Consider the following 20,298-nt stretch of genomic DNA (forward strand, 5'->3'; position numbering starts at 1 on the left):
TTGACCAGTTTCAGGCACCGAGGTCTAGCAAGGCCGATCTTATTTCTCCTATTCTAAATCACTGGAGTATTTTTTAAACACCATTGGATAGTAATGCAGGGTATGGTATCTAAAAGTATTACTAAGAGTCTCATATTTACTGTATGCATCAAACTCGTGACAGGAAAAATTAGCATGAAAGGAAAATGCATCCGGAGGAAGATCTGGGTCTGAGCAGCTCTGATCGGAGCATGTTCCCTGCCATCTTGGAATGGCTAATGTCGCAAGCACCTATCCTCCCAGAGGAAGGGAGGGTCATTCCCACAGATCAGCCCCATTCGCCTATTCCTTTGCAATGAGCCCCCGGATGAATTTTTCTTTCCGATTGGGAGAAACAAAATGAGAGAAAGAGACGCTTGTCACGTGCGAATCGTCAAAGATTAAAAACGCCAGTCTTCCTCAAGGGAGGAAGGGCAGCCTGATAGTAAACGGACAATAACGCGGCTTCCTGCTCATCTGGACCGGCTTTCCCGGAGCAAAGACCATCCTCTCCCCAGACCACGCTAACCCCGCAGCAATGGACAGAAATCTTTCCACCCAGATCCCCAGTGTGGGCCTCGTGCCTTCAAGGGAGAGAAATGATGAGGATGAGCTTTGTTTGTTTAATGCAAACTATCAACTAGACTCCTGGGTGACATGCCACTGTCCTATAAAAACTGGTATTTAGGAGGATCCAAAATGGAGATGAGATTTAAATAAGGATTGTACAAAGGTATTACCTCAAAAACAACCACATAAAATATTAAAATAATACTGTGTGCTTATTTAAATTAAAACGATTTGATCTCAAAATAAAAGAATCTCACAATCTAACTACTTTATAGAAATGTAATTAACGTACAGAATTAAAAAACAAATACCCAGGGTTTTCTTTCATGTCCTAAATTTGATATCTTCTTTAAAAATGAAACAGAACCACATTTACCAGGAGCTATCACTTCTCAAATACCGCTTACAATGAGTAAGTCAACATATTCAGTAAGAAATCATTTATAGCTGCTGCTTTAAACTTTATAATCAATAAAACATGGAAGTAACTGTTGTTTCACACACATAAATGGAAAACAAAGCCCCAAATGCCCATTTATCCCCTTTGGAGTTCACGTAGATCTCAAAGTGTATTTAAAAAGTGTTCATATGTTAGGGAAAAGCTAGCGTGTTCTTTATTTCAAATATTCTCTTTTGACAGAATGATTAATGTAAATAATACAGTAGATTATAATGTCTTGGAAAGGAACTGTTAAAGCATTAGTTCCAGTTCTGTAAAGCCCAAAGTGACAATCAGTCCTGTATCCCTCTGAATTCATTCACCGGACTTGAAGGATGGTGATCTTCCTTCTGAAGTTGGAAAATCTCTAGTCCTTTGAAAATATTTTCCCTCAGTATGTTCATGCAGAACCTTCAGGATCTATTCTCTCTCTCAGAGGTTTGACTTGGGCACAATTAATCACTACGGTGATAAAGCAATTAAAGGTATTTATAATTAGGACCAGACCAAATGTAAGTAATCAGAAAATTAAAAGGAAAATGACATTACGATGGGACTGGCTTTTTTTTTTAATGACCTCCTGACTGAGAAGGACACCCTCATGTTGGTGCACGGGCACTTGGGTACAAAACATATTACCCTACTAGGGGCTGAGCATGCAAATACCTTCTTCAACTGACAAGGATACACCCTGGTATCATTCAGTGCCACTGACTGCTTAACACCTGTACTCAAAACAAGAGACAACTAATGGTGAATCCACTTGAATCCTTGCATTGCCTACACCAATTCAATCAATTCTACAAATATACTGAACTCTTAATAAGACCATATCCCTGTAAGACACAAATATGGTCCAGACATGATACCCGTCTTCAGAATGCTTACAATGTAGCAAGAAGCCCAAGAAATGAATGAAGTCATTTGGAGTTTTTTCCTACCAAAATACACTTGGATACATTCATGTATAACCAAATAGGGGGATCTTTCATAATATGAATGATAGAACAACAGCAAAATAGGATTCTATTTACTAAATTTTACTCAGTTGCATGCAAATGCAGTCACTGGAACTTTAGACCCTCTCTACTGATTCACCTTCAACTCTAGGTTAAGATATATAAATTTATTATGAAGTGGAAGAAAGGATAACATCTATATAGTCTGTAATGCTGCATTTGGTGAGCCTCATGTAGGGCGCTGTCCTTGGGTCCTTACTTACTGTCAGTGTATGGGATTTATATTTCTCCTGCCCCAATTAAATTGGACTAGTTTAAGAGAGGACTGGGGATAGTCTGTTTATCTATCTATCTATCTATCTATCTATCTATCATTTATCATCTATCTATTATCTATCTATCTATCATCCATCATCTATCTACTATTCTATCATTATCTATCTATCTCTAATCTACCTATCACCTATCAATTATTATCTATTCATCTATCTATTATCTACCTATCTATCTATCATTTATCATCTATCTATCTATCATCTATCTATCTATATATCATCTATCATCTATCTATCTAATCTATCTGTATCTATCACCTATCATTTATCATCTATCTATCTATCATCTATCTATATATCATCTATCATCTATCTATCTATCTAATCTATCTGTATCTATCACCTATCTATCATTTATCATCTATCTATCTATCATCTATCTATATATCATCTATCATCTATCTATCTATCTAATCTATCTGTATCTATCATCTACCTATCTATATCTATCATCTATTTATCTATCTACCTAAAAATACATATAGATATATGTTGAATAATTTCATGAACACAAAATAATGAGCAGTGATGTCATTGGCAGGACCTGTCCTCTGAACCCTACCATCCATTACAGTAACCCAGAAGACTCCCCAAGGATCATAGAAACACAATCCAATAATTTAGATATTGATTGAAATAAATAATATAATCTTACTTTGGATTAGTGCTCTGTGTAAAAGATCTCAAGGTTAATGGAAGTGTCAGAAGGAAAAGAAAACGATGCTTTTTAAACTAAATGGATTTTAAACCATTGGTTTTCAATAGGAGAAAAACACAGCATGTGGAGATGAATACCCTTGTCACCTACATTTTCATGTTAGTCATGACTTTCGTGTGTGGGAGGGGCTAGTTTGTGCTTTGAAAACCTCCTTAAGCTTCTCTGAAAATCGGGCTAACCCCCAAACATAGTGGCATGAGATTCTATTAGATATGGTTTGGTTGATGTGGCCCCAAATGACTTTCCCGTGCTTCCTCTCTGCAGGCTGCCTCAAGTCTCCGTTTCTGTTAATGATCTATTGCTTCTGTCTGATTCAATGCAGCCCACTGGCTACGGAAATGGCAAGTCTCAGCAGGAGACGGCAAAATGGTCAGCAAACAGGGCTGAACCATGTCATTTTCCTCAAATACTTTCCTAGGAACGAAATGACAAGATTTAAAATGTTGTATTCTGCTCCGGGCAAATATTTCTTTATTAAACAAAAGTGGATGTCCTCCAGCTTCCATTCGAATCACAGCTTAAAGCACGTCACTTGAAAAACTTCTACTGCACAATAATTTAATGCCTAACATTTCCTGTGTTCCTTTTGTCTGTCACTCACTTTACCTCTGGGTTCAAATCCCAGCTGTGCCAGTTACTAACAGCTGTGGGACCTGGAGAAAGTCGCTGAACTACATTTCCCTACCCCAAATACCCCAAATATATTATAGTCTCAGAGTATAGCCAAACTAAATTATTAGCAATTAATTACTAATGACGTTGATTGATAAGCTTCAAGACTGACACCAGTTTGATCTACAATAAATCCAATTCCAAGTAAAAAATGATACGTCTCAGTTGCGACTCCAGTGAAAATGAACCTTCTGGCAAGATAACAGAGGCCGATTCAAAGGATCAGAGTGAGTGCTTTATATTTAGAAAGACCCAACAATAACTTGAGAAGATTAAATACTGAGTCGTGGATTGGGCTTTTACATTCAGTCCACCTAAACGTGATCTCAGGAGAGGATACAGTTGATCTTACTATGCATTATTAAATAGTTACTGAATTTTATCTCCTATGTGACGACAATTCTAAGAGTATAATTTAAAATGTCATTGAACTATCCTTATGGATTAAAGATGCAATTAAAACAGTCATTGATATTATCATTTGCCTTTGTATTTCTGTATAACTTACAGACTTCCCACTTACAAAATTAAAAAAAAAAAAAGAATTTTCTGTTTCTTCAGGCCAATTCTAGCTTTGGTCTAATCTCTACGCCAGAGGAAATTTACGAACTCATCATATCGTTCTAAAATGAATTATGAGAATAGGTTATTTCAGAGGGTGTTTTCCCGACGGCCTAAAGGATTTACCTGCATTTGAAACCTTCAGCAGTGGGGCAAAGACCTGTTGTAACCAGACATTCCCTGCAGCAGCTGCTTGGCTTCGTGGGAATCTGACCAGGTCCTACTGGGTGGGTATCTGCCCACACTTCTCATGATATTTCTCAGTAAATGATGATGGCCTATGTTTACTCTGCAAATCAAAGTTAGCAAGGCACATAAAAACCCAAATGATGTGCATATACCTCAAAATCCACCTGAAGAGTTCTCCCTCTGATCCTGTCATGGATGGGTACTTTCCAACACGGCAGGTGATGGATTTCGTGTAGCTTGCATGAAAAGCATCATATGAAGCCTTTGGTGTCATGCTAACATGATTTATAACAATAGGGGACAACTGGTTCTACCTTCTACTTCTAGAATGCTGACTGGCTGTGTATTCTCAGTTTTCTAGGCAAATGAAATTACAGAATCTAAGAATAGTGACAAATAACATTTAGTTTAAAGGACAATTTGATTCTTGAGCCCCTTTACAAGTTGTACTTTTGCCAGTTGTTTCTAAATTGATAGACTGTTCTGACGATTCCCTTGGTTATTTACAGGAGGATTGTCATTCGAGATAAAAATACAGTGGCACTATCAAATTTTCCATGTTTACTCAGAAGGAGCATTTACTACCAAATGTCAGTGCTATTATTTGAACCGTTTAGCTGTGTTCAATGAAAATTATCCTTTCACCTGAGAGGATTTTATTGAAAATGTTTTCATATTTCTGTATTGAAAACATTCCTGGTAAACATTACCATGTTTCCTCAAAACCTAGACATTACTCTAGATTTTCCAACACAAGGAAGAAAATACGAGTAAATGTCTATCAATCTTCACAACACAGTACGAGAGAGTATCTACCGCATTTTAACAATGAGGAAACTGAGTCTTCAGGAGATCAAGTGATCAGTCTAGGTTTATACAGGTAACGAGTGGACTGGAATATGAATTCAAGCTGGCAGGATGTGGAAATCCATACAAGTACTGAGTCTGCTCACCCTTGTCCTCGTCTGGACGAGACTGATGTCGCCGAGTTGGGGACATGAGACAGGCCCTGGGTGCTGACCTTGCATGACAGGATTTACTCATTCATTCTCTTGTCCACCAGGAGCTTTCTGAATTATATAAAAGTCTCAAATTTTGTACTTTTAAAAAATACGAATATTAACACTTATTCTAGCCTACTCTAAAAAAATATAGGAAGCTTATACTGAGTTCATAGAACTGGAGCTTTTCACTGCAAAGCCTCCTGAGTTTCTTTTTATACGGCAGAAAAAGTAAGAGCTTTAATGCCGTCCCTTGTTTTTAGAAGTAATGAATCAAAGCAGGAATGAACTTTTTGATGATGGGTTTTAAACTTTTGTAACTATATATCTCCTCATAATCATGAACACAATTTTCATATAGCCTCAGTTCTGAATAATAATTTTGCGCATGCCTTTAATTCCAGCACTTGGGAGGCAGAGGTAGGCGGATCTCTGTGAGTTCAAGGCTGAAGATTTTGATAAAAACATAACATCCAGGGTTGGAGAGATGGAGTCGAGAGCTCTGGTTGCTCTTCCAGAGGACCCAGGTTTGCTTCCCAGCACCACAAGGAGGCTAACGACGGCCTGTAACTCCAGTTTGAGATCTGATGCCCCCCTCTGGACTTTGCAGGCATTGCATGCACAGGTGCACTTATATACGCACAGGCAAAAAACTCATATACATTAAATATTTTTTTTTAAAAACAAAACATGACATTCGTTCTTCAGATAATGGAAAGGCGGGAGGATGTGGCCAGTAGTACCAGGACTCTCCAGTGAAAGCAGTTCGGGAAGCAGGAGAGGCACTCCAGAGAGGCCAGGCACAGTGAGGCCTCTTTGAGCAGGTCCGCCACCCTGCAGGTAGGAGAGCCCATCTACCACGGTCACATCAGTTGCAGGTTAGGCAACAGACACATCTCCATCCTAAGCCCCACTTCAAAAGTTATAACTCATTCAAATCCAGTAACCCAGGCCAGCTACCCAGAGAAGTTATGAATTAACTTTCAACATTTAAAATATTTCCTAAATGTCAAACTGATCTCTTATTCAAGGTAAAGCTACGGAGAAGTGAAGAACGCAGGTAAGAAATTCCCCTTTTCTTTCTTTTTAAATAAAAACGCTGCAACCTTTACTTTTGATTGTTTTACAGCTCAATTGATAAGGTGTGCTCCTTTTTTTTTGTTCAAGAAAATTTAAAAGCAACTAATTTAAATATGCAAAATTATCTTGAGTTGTTCATACGTGAACTTAAAAGCCGTGCAACACAGGAAAATTAAGTAATTATGCCTCCAAGTTATTTACTGCAATTAAGCTCATTTATCATATGCAAATTAGTGCAAACTGGTCTCATTAGTTACTAAATTACTCAATATGAGCTGAACAATGTACCACTCCAGTTTGTAATGAAAAATCCCTGTAGAGGCAAGCAGTATCAATTAAGCTAATTTGCATATGCAAATATATTCACTAACTTTCTCTTTTTCTATATTTAGTTTTACATTTTCTTGCCATTCTGGATCATAGTAAGAGTGCAGGGTCATTCACCTCTCTCCCAGTACTCCATCAAAACGAAAGGGATTAATCACAGATGCCTTTATTATCTGAAGTCATTTTATTTTAGTACTGTAGTCCAGCAGGACAGCATTTCAAATAGGACACAATTTCCTGCAGATCATTTCTTTTATACTTATGAGATCAAATAAAATAAAGTTGAAATTCTAGCTCATTAATAAAATTGTACACTTAACAATATCACTTTCATCAGAGTCTCTTTTGAAAACAAATCACCATCAGAGGAAGGAATGTTCACTGAGCTAGGAGATATCTTCATAAAACAATAATTTGTATTTTGTATGAGCTGTTGGCATGTTTTAGGTATAAACATTTTCCTTTGCTTGGATGTTATATCCAGATCCAGTTTTGGCTTATGTGCTTCATATGTGTGCCTGCATATATGTATGCATTGCACATGGAAACCAGGGGTCTCCCCAACCAACCTGCACCATATTTTCTTAGCTCATTCTTTCTTTGAACCTAGAGTTTGCCAAATATGTTAGGCTCACTGGTTGGCCAAGTCCTCGGGATTCTCCCCAGCCCTGGGATTAGAGGTGTGAGTCACATACCCAGTTTTTGACTTGGGTTCTGGGGGTCACACTCAGATCCTCAGGCTTGTATGGCAACACTTTCCTGACAGCATTTTCACCAACCCCAGATCTCTGAGTTACATCAGCCAACCTTTTAATTTTCTTTGCTGAAATGAAGGGGATTAAAGAAGAGGTCAGTAATAGCAGTCTGGGCATTCTCTGCGTCCTCTTGTGACGTGTGTCTGTCTACCTGCCAAGGCATTCTCTACCTGTGCTGTGACTCATTAGTAACTAGTGAGACCAGTTTGCAGTAATTCAGGGATGTTTTCTCAAGAAGAATGTTGAGTGTTACCCTCTGTAAACTGGCTGACCTCTGAGACTAAATGTTACTGTGACTGGAAGTGCTTAAATTGTAATAAAGGAACCTACATACTACTATTCATTTTCCTTCCCTTATTCTATCTGGCACAATTTAAAACCAATTTCTGAAAAAAACTTGTATGTTCTCATTTGTCTAACAGGTCTGTAAAACCAAAATAGTGTATGGACCAACCAGTCATGATTCTGGAATATTCTATTCTCTAAACTTCAAAATATGGTAAACAATAAAAATGTAAACTTGCCTTAATTGATTCTAAATCTGATCTATAGCCTCTGTAAAAAGTTTGGGTTCTTCATTTATCTGAGGCATGATGAAAGCGCTCTTCCAAGTGGTAGGTCTGATTCTCTTGTTTTAACATTTTTAGGTGAGTGTCTCAGCATTAATATGAAATGCAACTTTATATAACAATTATATAAACATTACTTACAGAGCAAACCAAGTAAACCCTCTGCTAAGGGCATACAGATAATTAAAGCACTCCATTCATAATTCTGGTACCAGAGGGGAAACCATTCCAGTAGTTAATTTTGTGACTTGCAAATATGATATTTGTTGTTTGGTGTTTTGTTAATTTCAATGAAGTAAAATATAATTATTGAATCTGGTCCCTACATTGAAAAAGCAAAAATAAATACCACTTACACTTTTATTTATTATTAATGTGTGTGTGCATGCTGGGTGTGAGTGTATATGCCACAGTACATGTGTGGGGGTCAGAGGACAGCTCTGTGGAATTTGTTTTCTCCTTCTACCTTTATGTGGGTTCTAGGGATTGAACTCAGATTGCCAGGCTTATGCTGCAAGCACCTTTACCGCTGAACCATCTCACTGGCCCCCCGACTTGTACTTTTTCATAGTAAAAAAATCATAAAGTATGAACAATATACTCCCACAAGAGCTTTTAAAGCTGGAGCCAAATATGTGCTTAGGAAAAATCCTATGTAATGAACGCTGAAGTTCTGGGATTTTTTTTCACTGGATCTTCCATGAGTTGTTTAACCCTTAGCTAGCATCCACGGCCAGGGTTCCCACTACTCATATACTTGATAAAGTCAAAGAAACTAAAAATGTCTTGACCCAGTAGGTACACTTACAGGGCTGATACCCCTTGAGCCTTCAAGTCTCCTGCAGAAGATGTTTACCTGCCCTACAATTCATTCATGAAAACCTCAGTTTCATTGGGACTATTCTAGTGGTCAGGGCCAGTAGTAAGGCTGCGTGGACTGTGGCCCCTGAGGTATACAATACACAGTTTTGACCTTCATACACCAGTACTGAACCACAGACAGAACTATTGGACTTGCTTTGAAAGAGACGCCTTTACACTGAAATAATCATCACAAAGTTTAGTGTTTCCCATCTCATTGCCAATCTGATCAAATTTTAAGAGCTTTCACCAAACTTCCTTAATTTTCTTGAGATAATAAACAGCTAATCAGACATATGTCATAAAAGTATCACGTTGAGGGTATGGCACATCAAAAATAAAGAAGTCCTTCTGCACCTTTACCCCCAAGAGGTACTTGTATGTGTTTCAATAAAACAGCAGTGGGGTACCCATAACGGGAAGGCACCTGGTGAAGTCAGGGACATTCTCGAACCCCACAGGAGTATCTGCACTGGCCACTCACTCCTTCCCTACCTCTCTCCCGCCTCAAATTCAGATTACTTCTCTGTTCCCTCCAGCTACAAATGTCTTAATTCTTCTCTTTTATTATCTTTCAACATGTCCTTAACGCCCATTGGGTACGATTTTAACCGAGTGGCAGCATCCTGGGTCCAGGTTCAACTCTGTTACCTAAGTAGACATAAGCCTGAGATATTCAAGGTTCCTAAGTCTTAGTTTCCTCTTTGAAAATGTTCATAACCAGGGTATCCATCTTTCACATACATACTTTGAATATTTGGTTATAAGAAGGTAATTCAGCACAATACATGAGGAGTAAAATTCCACATTTGTGCTATTAGCCATCTTGTCTTTGCTATTATAATGGAAGCATACATGTGCGTGCACACACAGGCACACACACACACCCCCCAGTTGGTGTTTCTATTAGAAATGCAAATTTTACAGTTAAAATACCCAACACCAGGAAAATGGACAGATAAATTATGACACATTCATAGCATGGAATTATAGAATGGCATTTAGCTAACACATGAATAATGAAAATAAGTCAGTACAGATATGACCCTAAGACACTAATTTTATAAAGAATGACTGCTAAAAAGGGATAAAATTGGGCAACAGGGTTAGTTTCCGATATTTGGAAAATACTGGATTTTATGAACCTCAATATACAGCCATGTTCGGACCAGAGGAAAAACAACTTTTTCCTGACCCTCATTCTTCCCTCACCATAAATATCTAGACTCCCTCCCTGTCCTTCCTGGGACTTGTTAGGTTTTCCTTCAGCACCTCCCACTTTTCTGTGGCTGTTTCACTGGACAAAACCTATGGCCTCTTCAGTATTTTTCTCATGGAAGGACTGATTCTCATCCACCTCTAATCAAACCAAGTCCCGGGGCCTCCTCTTCCTTCTCATGGTCGTCCTTAGCTGATCACGTGCCCCAGGGTGCCTTTCCTTAACCTCTCCTTCTCCTCTAGGTCATTTCTCTAGGTCTTCGATCCAATTCATCACTTGATTGTAATTATCATTCATCTATGCACTAGTGCTTAATAAGTCCCAGTCTCATTTTCAGTGCCAGACTCCACGTGGCTCTAAACAAAGCTCACACCTAGAACCCTAACTCCTACTTTGTATCAACTCTTTGAGAGAACATGCCTTTCAAATAGTCTAAAGTAAAAAGATCATCGGATAGCCATTTGCCTTAATCTAGAGGACCTATGGTTACTATCAACACTGTCCCTTCCACCTCTACCTAATGGTCATGTGCCAATGGCTGTCTCAGTTCTGTCCACGCCTCTCCACAGAGCTCTGCCTCTGTGACGATTTCGTTTTCTCCTTCTTGGACTGCTGTGAAAAGTTCCTAAATGGTCTACTTTTGCAGGTTCTCACAATTCAAAGAGTTTCTAGGTACTGTATTTTGATAAACCCAAACCTGTCCTTGTTACTTTGTGCCTTCTCCACAGGCTCATCGGTAGAGACTTGAGCTTTCACCTTCTAAGTTATTGCAGTGGGCCTGGAACACATGGTTCATGTAACTTCTCCACCTGTATCTTCTGTGTGAGTAAAGCTGTCATCATACCAAACATCTTACTAGTTCCCAAACAAGATCTATGATGACCTGCTACCATGCCTCTGCATCTGATGCTCTCTTTGGTTGGAACATTATTCCAATTTCTTCATCTAATAAGCTATTCATTTATCAACAGCTTTGAGATTTTATCTTTGATGTTCTATGGGAAAATTAAGGCTTTGGTAGCTCAGACTCCTACTATACTTGGGCAGTATAACATTTTCCATTTATGACGCTTCTTAATTCCTCTTTCTCCAAGTGATTGAAAGCGAATTAAAGGCAGTTGTCACATACAGTGAACTTCATGCTCTTAGCAAATATCTGAAACTTTTGTGGGATGGTAAACTACAATGAACTATGAGGTCAGAGGCCACACCCATCGTCTTATCAACCACAGTTTTGATCTAATATTTATAAGGGAAAAGAGGGTAAGAAAAGAAAGTAAGACTTTCTTTCTAGTCCACATGGATCAAGCAGTTCTACCAGAGCCTTTTCAAAACCAAAGGTACAGAGTCGCCCTTGTGCAATGCTGAAACTTTGTCCACTGTGATGCTGGCATCAGTGCCTAGACTGAGGGATTCCCTTGCTAATTGGGCAGAGAGAGGAAAGGAGCTTATCAGAGGCTCCTCTTCCCATTTCTACCCAGAAGGATGGTGCCGTGGAGTTCTGTGGAGAGCACCGTACTGCTGCCAAATCAAACGCTCCAGGGCGTTCGAGCTTCCGCGGCAGTTTCAGGGTCCTGTTACTCCACTATGCTTTGGCGTCTTTCCTGAAAATATTTACCAAGACATCTACACATTTCCTTAAATCCAGCAGATCTGAACATAATCCAAATGTGGTCAGGTGACTCTAGGAGGATGAGTGTTTTCTTTAATCTGTATCACTTCTGTTTGTCCTCTACACGCTGAAGAAAGAATCAATATAGCATTTTCTTAATGATTTTTTCAAATATATAGAAAATGCATTAATGTCCCCTTGAAGTTACGTATTCTCCAAACAAATTCTCTTGCTCTTTACCGGTCTCGTGTGACATGATGTATAGCTTATGTCCATGACAGCCTGCTTGTTCTCCTCCAGGTGATGCCAGCTGCCCAGGTTTCTCTTACAGTGTGCTGTCTAAGGAAATGTGAATCAACCAACAGTGCTGAAGACCCAGAGGTGCCTCGTAGATTCTCTAGTCTCTAGATAAGGAGTCAAGCTGGACAGGTATTTGGGAGGGTCAACCTATATTACATGTTTATACCGAACTCTAGTCAGTTCAAACGCTTAACTCTTGTGTTAGTTTTAGTAACTAAATTAAATAATTAGATTATTCTCCCCAAGGACACCAGAGTCATGATCTTCAGAAAGAATTCACAGGATAATAATCTAAAGTACTGTTCATTTTCACTGACTAAGTCTTAGGACTGACTGGTTCAGGATATTACCAAGAACGGCCCTGTTTAACAACAGAGTTCAACAACGTATCTGACCCAGTCCATACAAAACATATAACAGAGATCCTGGATAAAGTATGTACAGAAAAAGCTTCAAGATCTGAAACGAAATATGATACTTTTGGTATCCTTAAAGTAAACCCAGCGTTATTGTGAAGCTAATTCAAATGCCGTGTTTGCAGTAGACCAGAACCTCTCAAGGCTGATCAAGAAGCAGATGTTGATGAGAATTAGGAAGAGGGTTAGCAAAATTAAGGTGTGACATTTCAGGACCGTGAATTTACAACCGTAAACTGATTTCTGAGCTCTTACATGACAGCAACATCATCTCCGATAAAAAGCACACGTTCCTTTACTTGACCCATAGTCTTGGTAGGGATAGGTAGAGTGTGTGTCGACCAAAGGATGACTAGGACTCTATTACGAGCTGCTTTTTCTCAGGAAGTAACCGGGAATGGCTTTCCGGCAAACACATTTTAGGGGATGACATCCTAGATTCAATGCAAATTTGGGCCATATTTTTTTGCAAATTTGGGCCATATTTTTTTGCACTATCAAGTTATTTAGCTCTGAATGGACAAGAATCTGGGGTCTCCTTTATTTGCCACAATGTGTATCTAAGGAAAGCACAACCAGCTTATCTGAACATTAGCCTGGGTAGGAGCGATGCAAACAGTGACCTGTGTGGGTGAAGGCAGAGGTGTTGGATGGACAGAATGATCTCAGGAAGAAGATTTTTACTAAGTAAGATGCTGAAGGGACAAATGTTCTCCAGAGCTACAGAGCTCTAGCTACACCCTAGTCCTGACAGCCCTGACATTTATTTATCATGAACTACACTGGCAAAACTAATTCTTGTGAGAGTCCATTACTTAAAATTAAGCTTAAAAAAATTCACCCTAAGAAAATTGCCAATTTGAGGAGGCAAACATGGGGACTGGAAGCATTTAACAAATACAACATCAAGCAAAAGAACTGAGGTTTGGTGACATAAAATGTCAGAGCACTTTTACAACAAAACTCGGCTCTTCCAAAAGCAATATAGAGCTCAGTTCAGAAGACACACACACATTCACTTACAAATACAGCACACACATAATCACTCCGGGAGCAGCCAGTTACTACACACCGTGCATCAACTGAACAGTGCGATCCATCTAAATTACTACCGCACAAACCATACTTGCCCCTCCCTGTCTTATTAATTTTCTCTCAAGGGATGGCTTTCTAAAAAGGAAAAGAAAACAAATTCATAAGAATTTCTGAATTCCAAGGTAAAGCAACAGTCAAATACATACACAACATTTAAAACATTTATAAGAAAGTGATAAACGTACAAGACTTTCTTGGTCAAATATAAGGAAGATTCTTTTTTAGAGGTACCTGCAAAATGTGACTTCCCAAATGTGCTTCAAACACTTCGATGGCTAGTGCGCTCGGGCTTCGCCTTCGCTGTGCGCCTATAACTTGAAAGAAAAGAGAGAGAGAAAGAGAAAGAGAGAGAGAGAGAGAGAGAGAGAGAGAGAGAGAGAGAAGAAAAATAATTAAGTTGGAGCTCTGGTTTCATCCAGCTTAATTTCTCTCCACTTGCATTTACCACATTGTCACAATGTCATAGAGATTTGAAAGAAACACTGTCCAGCATCAATTTGGCTCCCGAGTTATCTGAACGTTAAGTACAGCCCTGAATATCAACATCTATAAACAATTTTTTACAAAATTCAAATATTTGCCTTTTAGATTGTTTTTCCTATATTGAAGTAAAACCACATAAATGTTCATATTTCCTTAAAACAAACTAGCATAGATTTTCTATAATTTGAGGTATTAGGTTTTTAAGCATTTATGACATTTGTCCAAGAGAAAGATGAAGTTTTTATATCCTCTAAGCTAAGAAAGCCTGATAGGATACTTCTAGTTTTTACCAATGCACTAAGTTCATCTCAGTTTAGAATGGTATGTGTCCAGTTACAGCAGTGTCTCGAGAAGACTGGGTTCCAAATCTGAGTACTCTTCGTGACTGGTGAACAACACCAAGTAGTTGTTCGGCCCCTGGCCAGCGTGCACCTTCCAGCCAGTGGCTGTGTCTTGTGTGGAACTTCCAGTTACCACTGTTTTCCCGTCTTAGGGTGAATCTGCAGGCACCTACCTCTCAAGAAAATCCCGTAAGTAAAGTGGACTCCAGGAACAGTATCGGTAGACTCTAGGATCGCAGACGCTTTGTTTTCAATCTTAATGGGGGGGGGGCAACTTGCTGCTCTATGGGTGTTTACTCTTCCTTTCATATAAAAAATAACTACCATACTAATCTGTTTGCTTTACAGAGACTTAAGAAAGGCTATATTGAGATCTTTTCCATATTTCTGAAAAGCAAATTCTTCATACCCTGCTTTTCTTGAAGATCTTATTGCAAAACACTGTTTCTTTATCTATGTTCTCCTCATTGAAAGTAAAGTCAGAAGGCCTAGCTTTGTTACATCAGCTGCTGGACAAGAACATTCCAGGAAGCTGCTCCTGCAGGAGCACCGCTTCATTTTAGTTACCAAGGCCATCACTCGGATCCAAAGCTCGGTAGGGCCTATACCGTCAATGTGCATGATTATTGTGCTGTGCGAGTAGGGGGCTAACCCTTGTTAGTGAGGGGTAGTGTCTGAAAGGCATTTTGAAATAGCACGAGTGTCAAGTACCATCATTACAGCGAGAGAAAAATAAAAGGGACATTTTCTCAATGGGAAAATTTATAAAACATAATTGAAGACAGATTATTATTGAAGACTATTCCAGCTGGAATCTCTAGTCCAACACCCTCATTTGCTTCAGAATAAAAACACATAGCTAATAACTTTAAAGCAGAAAACTCTTGTTTCTAGCCCGAGATCAATCTTTATCATAGGTACGGACATGGAATTGTTTTTCATATCTAGATATGTGAAGCAGCACTGTTGTGTTATGTATGTGCACGCGCTTCTGATTAATTTCCTATTCTAACATGCACATTACTCCCTTCAAAACTCCTGTGGCATTTTTGATAATGCAGCTGTCTTGCTGAATACTGTTTTCAGTTTCTAGAGTGTTAATTGCACATTATGGTCGCTTGGTGCGAACGATCCCACATGAATAAAATCTGCACCCCCCCCCCTTTTTTTCAAGATTATGGGGTGGGTGGCTTTTGGGAGGGGGGAGAGCTGAAAAACTTCCAAAATGCCCACTCTTTCTGAGACAGTCACTAGGATTCAAAGAGATCCGTACTAATAGTTCAATGTTTAGGAAAAACTTCAGGGATTTTGATTGCAAGGCACAAAATCAATCATCGCATGTCATTTAAAGATGTATCAATGTTAGACTTTAGACCACACAAACTACTTTGTGAAGAAATGGAGGAAGAGAGGACTGTGAGCGGGACAAACACTGACAGTGGAGAGCCCTCTGTATCCCAGGGAATGTGAGGAAGTGTGTATTTGCTAGAAGGCCCAGGAGGCAAGCTCTAGCAAGGGCAGATGGTAACTCAAACACTTTCAGAAGCTGGGAAACAGTTGTTTTGAATAACATGCAGGCATTCCCCCAGCCTGGCTAGTGCTGGCCTTTCTTCTCCCGCCTTCCCTCCACCGAGGCCCAGGCTGCTGTGCAAATGACTGCCTTCATCAGGTCCTGCATCCTGGAATCTGACCTGAACAGTATTCTTTGTTCTCCAGATCCTCTGGAAACCTCATTGTGCATCCCCATACATGCTAGCATAATATACAAGTATCTTGTAAGTAGTTTCATGCTATTCTATTCAGTGGCAGTTTTATGGCCCTGGAACTTCTCTTGATTTATCTGTTTTGCACTTAGGCAGGTGATGTGGGGCTGTAATGACAGTTCCTAATTTTACAACCAACATAAATATGTTAAACAGGAGCCCATTATGCCCCTGGTAGGAGCCCTGCTTTACCTCTAGCATTATTGGTAACTGAATAGATGTTAAATATAGACTGCTTTTCCTGCACTTATCCTTTGGTGCTTGGCATTTTGAGAATCGGCACACTTATAACTCAGGAACAATGTAAACAGTTATTTTGTTTCTCTGTGCTAATCTCATTGTGTTTACAGAGTGTCATTAATGCCTGAAGAGGAACTAAAGGGCATCTTCACAGTGAAGTCTGTCATCCTCAGCAAACTAATATGGTTTATGAATCTGCCCCTGGTTATGTTGACAACCTCCAGCAGTAAGTGGTAACTAGTACTGGGAAATAATACACAAAATCAAAGATACTCTTCAATAACTTAAAACTAGGTCCAGCATGTAACTATCCTTAACAAACACCACTGTCTCATATTTTATAGGAGTTAAAAATGAAGCACGTAGAGTGTCAGAGATTTTAAAGGGGAAAAAATATACAGGGAAAGATGATTTTTTTTGAAAAAAAAAATTGACTAAGGAAATCCCCATCTCCTGTTTCAGAAGTCCACGATGGTGTGCTGAACCATGAGGATGAGGCATTTGGTGATGCTTTCATTAAAAAGCAGATGTGGAAGGAAACCACACACCTGGAGAAACAACTTTCGTCCCTCAGCAATGTCGGCCAAAACTTTCCGTTCCGGGCTGCCACAACTGCACAAACTACACAAAGGCCCCTGGAGAATGAATTCTGTGCAGTAAAAGACAATCCCTCTTTCAAAAGCGTACTCCACACGACCAGTCCTATTTGTAACTGGTGCTCCTGACCTCCAGGGATGCGTGAACGTGAGGAAGGTTGAGGATCAGCGCTCAGTGGGAGTTTGACCTATTCAGCGTAAAGGTCAACTTGCCATAGAAGAACCCATTACAAGTAGAAACCGGACAGCTCAGTAGACACACATAATGAAAGGCGCGAAGTCATGGGCTCTGGTTGCCTTGAGGCCTGTGTTGCCCTTTTCTTCCTCCCCACGCTGCCCTCCCCAGCACAGTCCACAGTGCGTAGGGCAACTTTGGCAGGGGATTTGCTGCCAAAGGCTCCCTTGAGAAAGGTCTTCCTCAGTGGTGAGTGTGGACAAAGGTAAAAGAGACATTAGTTGACAGTGAAGTTCATTCCAAAGTCACTCTCTCATCCCTTTCCCAACACGGCAGTAGAGCTCACCCAAGGTGAATGCAGCCCCTAAGTTCTACGGGCAGCACCCCAAAAATGGGCTCCTCCACTGGGTGAAAAGGCAAGCTATGTGCCTGGCCAAGTCTGATGACTGACTCCTGAGTCCTTCATTCAAGGGGCAGTGTCTGTTTCCACACTGAGCCTGGGGGATGGAAGGCCCCAAGGAGGTGCTTAATGGAGTCCCCAGACTGTGCTCCCTGAGCTGTGGCACTTAGGCTCAGCAAAGCCAGGGTCTAGGAAAGAACAGAGGAGGGGATGCTTAATGAATTTTCCCATGGCTACCAAGCCTTGAAGAATCTCAATCAGCCAGGGAGGCCAGGAAGGGTTTTCTCGGGAGCTGCAGTAGTTTATAAGATACATATGTGTGGGGGTGTGGTGGGGGTGTGTGTGGGTTAGTGTTTCCCTACTGAAAAATTTCTAATGCCTTCATGTAACATTGGACTAAATGGTCATTCTGAATCCGGCCTACATAGCTATGCCCAGTGTCCACAGTCATAAGCGGTCTCCATTTCACTAACCTCTTTGTTGTTTACACATTCCTCACACACAGGGAATTGCAGGTTTGGGGAAAAGTCACCAAAACCAGACTGGGTACCAGCTTCACCACAGCAGCACTGCGATTAAACTGCCGTTGGAAGCCTAAGTGTGGTGTGAAAGCCTGTGGAGCGTCCACGTGATACAGCCTGTAAATACGGAAAACAAATGCCCACCAGGCCCTTCCATGTGCTTTCACCAAGATTAGCTGCCGCCATTTAAAACAGAGGCTGATGACCAGAGAAAACTGGGAGTAAGTATTGTTAATCAGGCAATGCAAGGGCCTGATTAAACATACAAGAAGAGAAACTCTTCTATAATCAGGAATATTGAACTCTGGGCTTATTTTTAATGCCTATTTTGAGATTTTTTTTTTTTAGAGACTCCTTTAAGTTCACAATCTGTACCCCAGAATCTATTAACACATAGACTACTACCAATCCCGACAAAGGAAGTATTTAATCCAAGAAAATGATTGAGTTTTCAGCAGCATGAAGCTGTGCCAGGGGTGGTGGATGCCACGGGGAAACTGTTTCCAGGCTCTGGGAGCTTGCTCATATGAACTTAGCAGTGGTGACAGCATGCACAAGACCCATGCAGACTCAAACCAGACAAAAACCCAGCACAGAAATGGGGACATGGGTAAGAAGTCCCAACCTTAGCCAAGGAACTCTTGGCAACTGATCACTGCTGAGTGAGAGAAAGTTGGTCTTCTCTAAGGGAGTGACGCTGGATAAATTGACTAGGCTCCAGTGAATGCAGTCACAGTGAGGGACATTTGGGGACACAAACTTGACTCGATAGGACTTAACATATATGACAGAATGCATGAAATCTGGGGGGGTATGGGAGGGATAGATAAGGGGGTCTAAATATGATCAAGACGCATTGTATGAAATGTGCACAAATTCAATAAAAAAGTTTTTAAATTCTTTAATGTAACACATAAATTTTCCCCACAATTTAAGCATGGATTGAATCCATTAGGGAAAAGAATTAGAGATGATATGACTGAAAGTTTTAGTACTTATAAATAGGTTGGGCAAAACCATGCCCAGTCTTCTCAAAGAAGCATGTGTCTATTCAACTATTTCAACATTGGGGAAATACACAATGTTCAATAGGCCTGTTGAGTGATAGGACTATTTACATTTCTCACTTTCTTAAGATGTAGCTAGAGTCATACGGTGCTTGCAAGTTCTCCGTTTCTATTTATTGGCTTCATAGAAAACTGTTTGCAGTTCTCTGTTTCTAAGTAGTACAGTCTTCTAAATGCAAAACAGCACCATATTCACATTTATCTTGACAAGTTTTCACATACTTGATCACCACATTACACAAATCACAAATTACTGCTTCTTTTCCGTGGAAAGTCTCCAATTTAAATACTCACTTTCCCACCACACCTTTTTTTTTTTCCACTGAAGAAATGAGAATTCCTAGGTACATATTGATCCATCTATAGCAAGCAAGATGCTAATATGACCTTCACCCAATAAGAAAGTAGGTTCTACATGGACCACCTTAAGTTCTTCACATACTTACTGACAGGGTGATTAGCATTTGATGGGAAGACCTACAACTTTCCCTTGACAACAGAATTCTGAAGACAGTTGGTTAAGCCGTGTGTAGGCAGTGGGTTAAGCATCTGAGGGAAGCCCTCACCATCAGAGCCTCTGAGGACAGGTCTTCAGGAAAGATAAATGGTGTGGTCCACAGTTGGCTGAGTGTCAAGGAGTACCTGAGGGATTCTCTAAGAGATGCGAGAGGGTAGAGAGAGCCGTCCTAAAAGTCAAGGGTATGCTTTATCTTCCTAATGCTCCAAAAATAATTGCTACAAGTTCAAAGAAGACTATTAAATAAACCATAGTTATTACTCAGCCATTCCAAGTTCACTTTCTTAATTATTCTAAAATTAATGTATTTGTAACTAAAATGACTACACACACACTCATATATGACACTTTTTATCAAGGACTTTAGTTGTTAATAGCTTAAAAATTATTCCAGGTGCTTCTGAACATGTTTATTGGCTTCATAAACTTGCTGCTATAGACACTGCATTGCTTTGGGATATAAATATTAGAGTTAACTATTTAATTCCCTTTACACAAT

General features: G+C 39.8%; 1 protein-coding gene across 1 annotated transcript in view; it reads right to left on the reverse strand.

The window, feature by feature from the left end:
- The window catches only part of Npas3 (neuronal PAS domain protein 3), a 655,449-nt gene that overhangs the window by 448,272 nt on the left and 186,879 nt on the right, over nt 1-20,298 (reverse strand). Inside the window, exon 6 of the mRNA XM_029566227.1 lies at nt 13,928-14,004. Within this exon, the coding sequence (XP_029422087.1) occupies nt 13,928-14,004 (77 nt within the window). The remainder of the gene's footprint in view (nt 1-13,927; nt 14,005-20,298) is intronic.

The sequence above is a fragment of the Nannospalax galili genome, unplaced genomic scaffold (assembly GCF_000622305.1).
Source record: "Nannospalax galili isolate Female #2095 unplaced genomic scaffold, S.galili_v1.0 scaffold1579, whole genome shotgun sequence".
Classification (NCBI taxonomy): Eukaryota; Metazoa; Chordata; class Mammalia; order Rodentia; family Spalacidae; genus Nannospalax; species Nannospalax galili.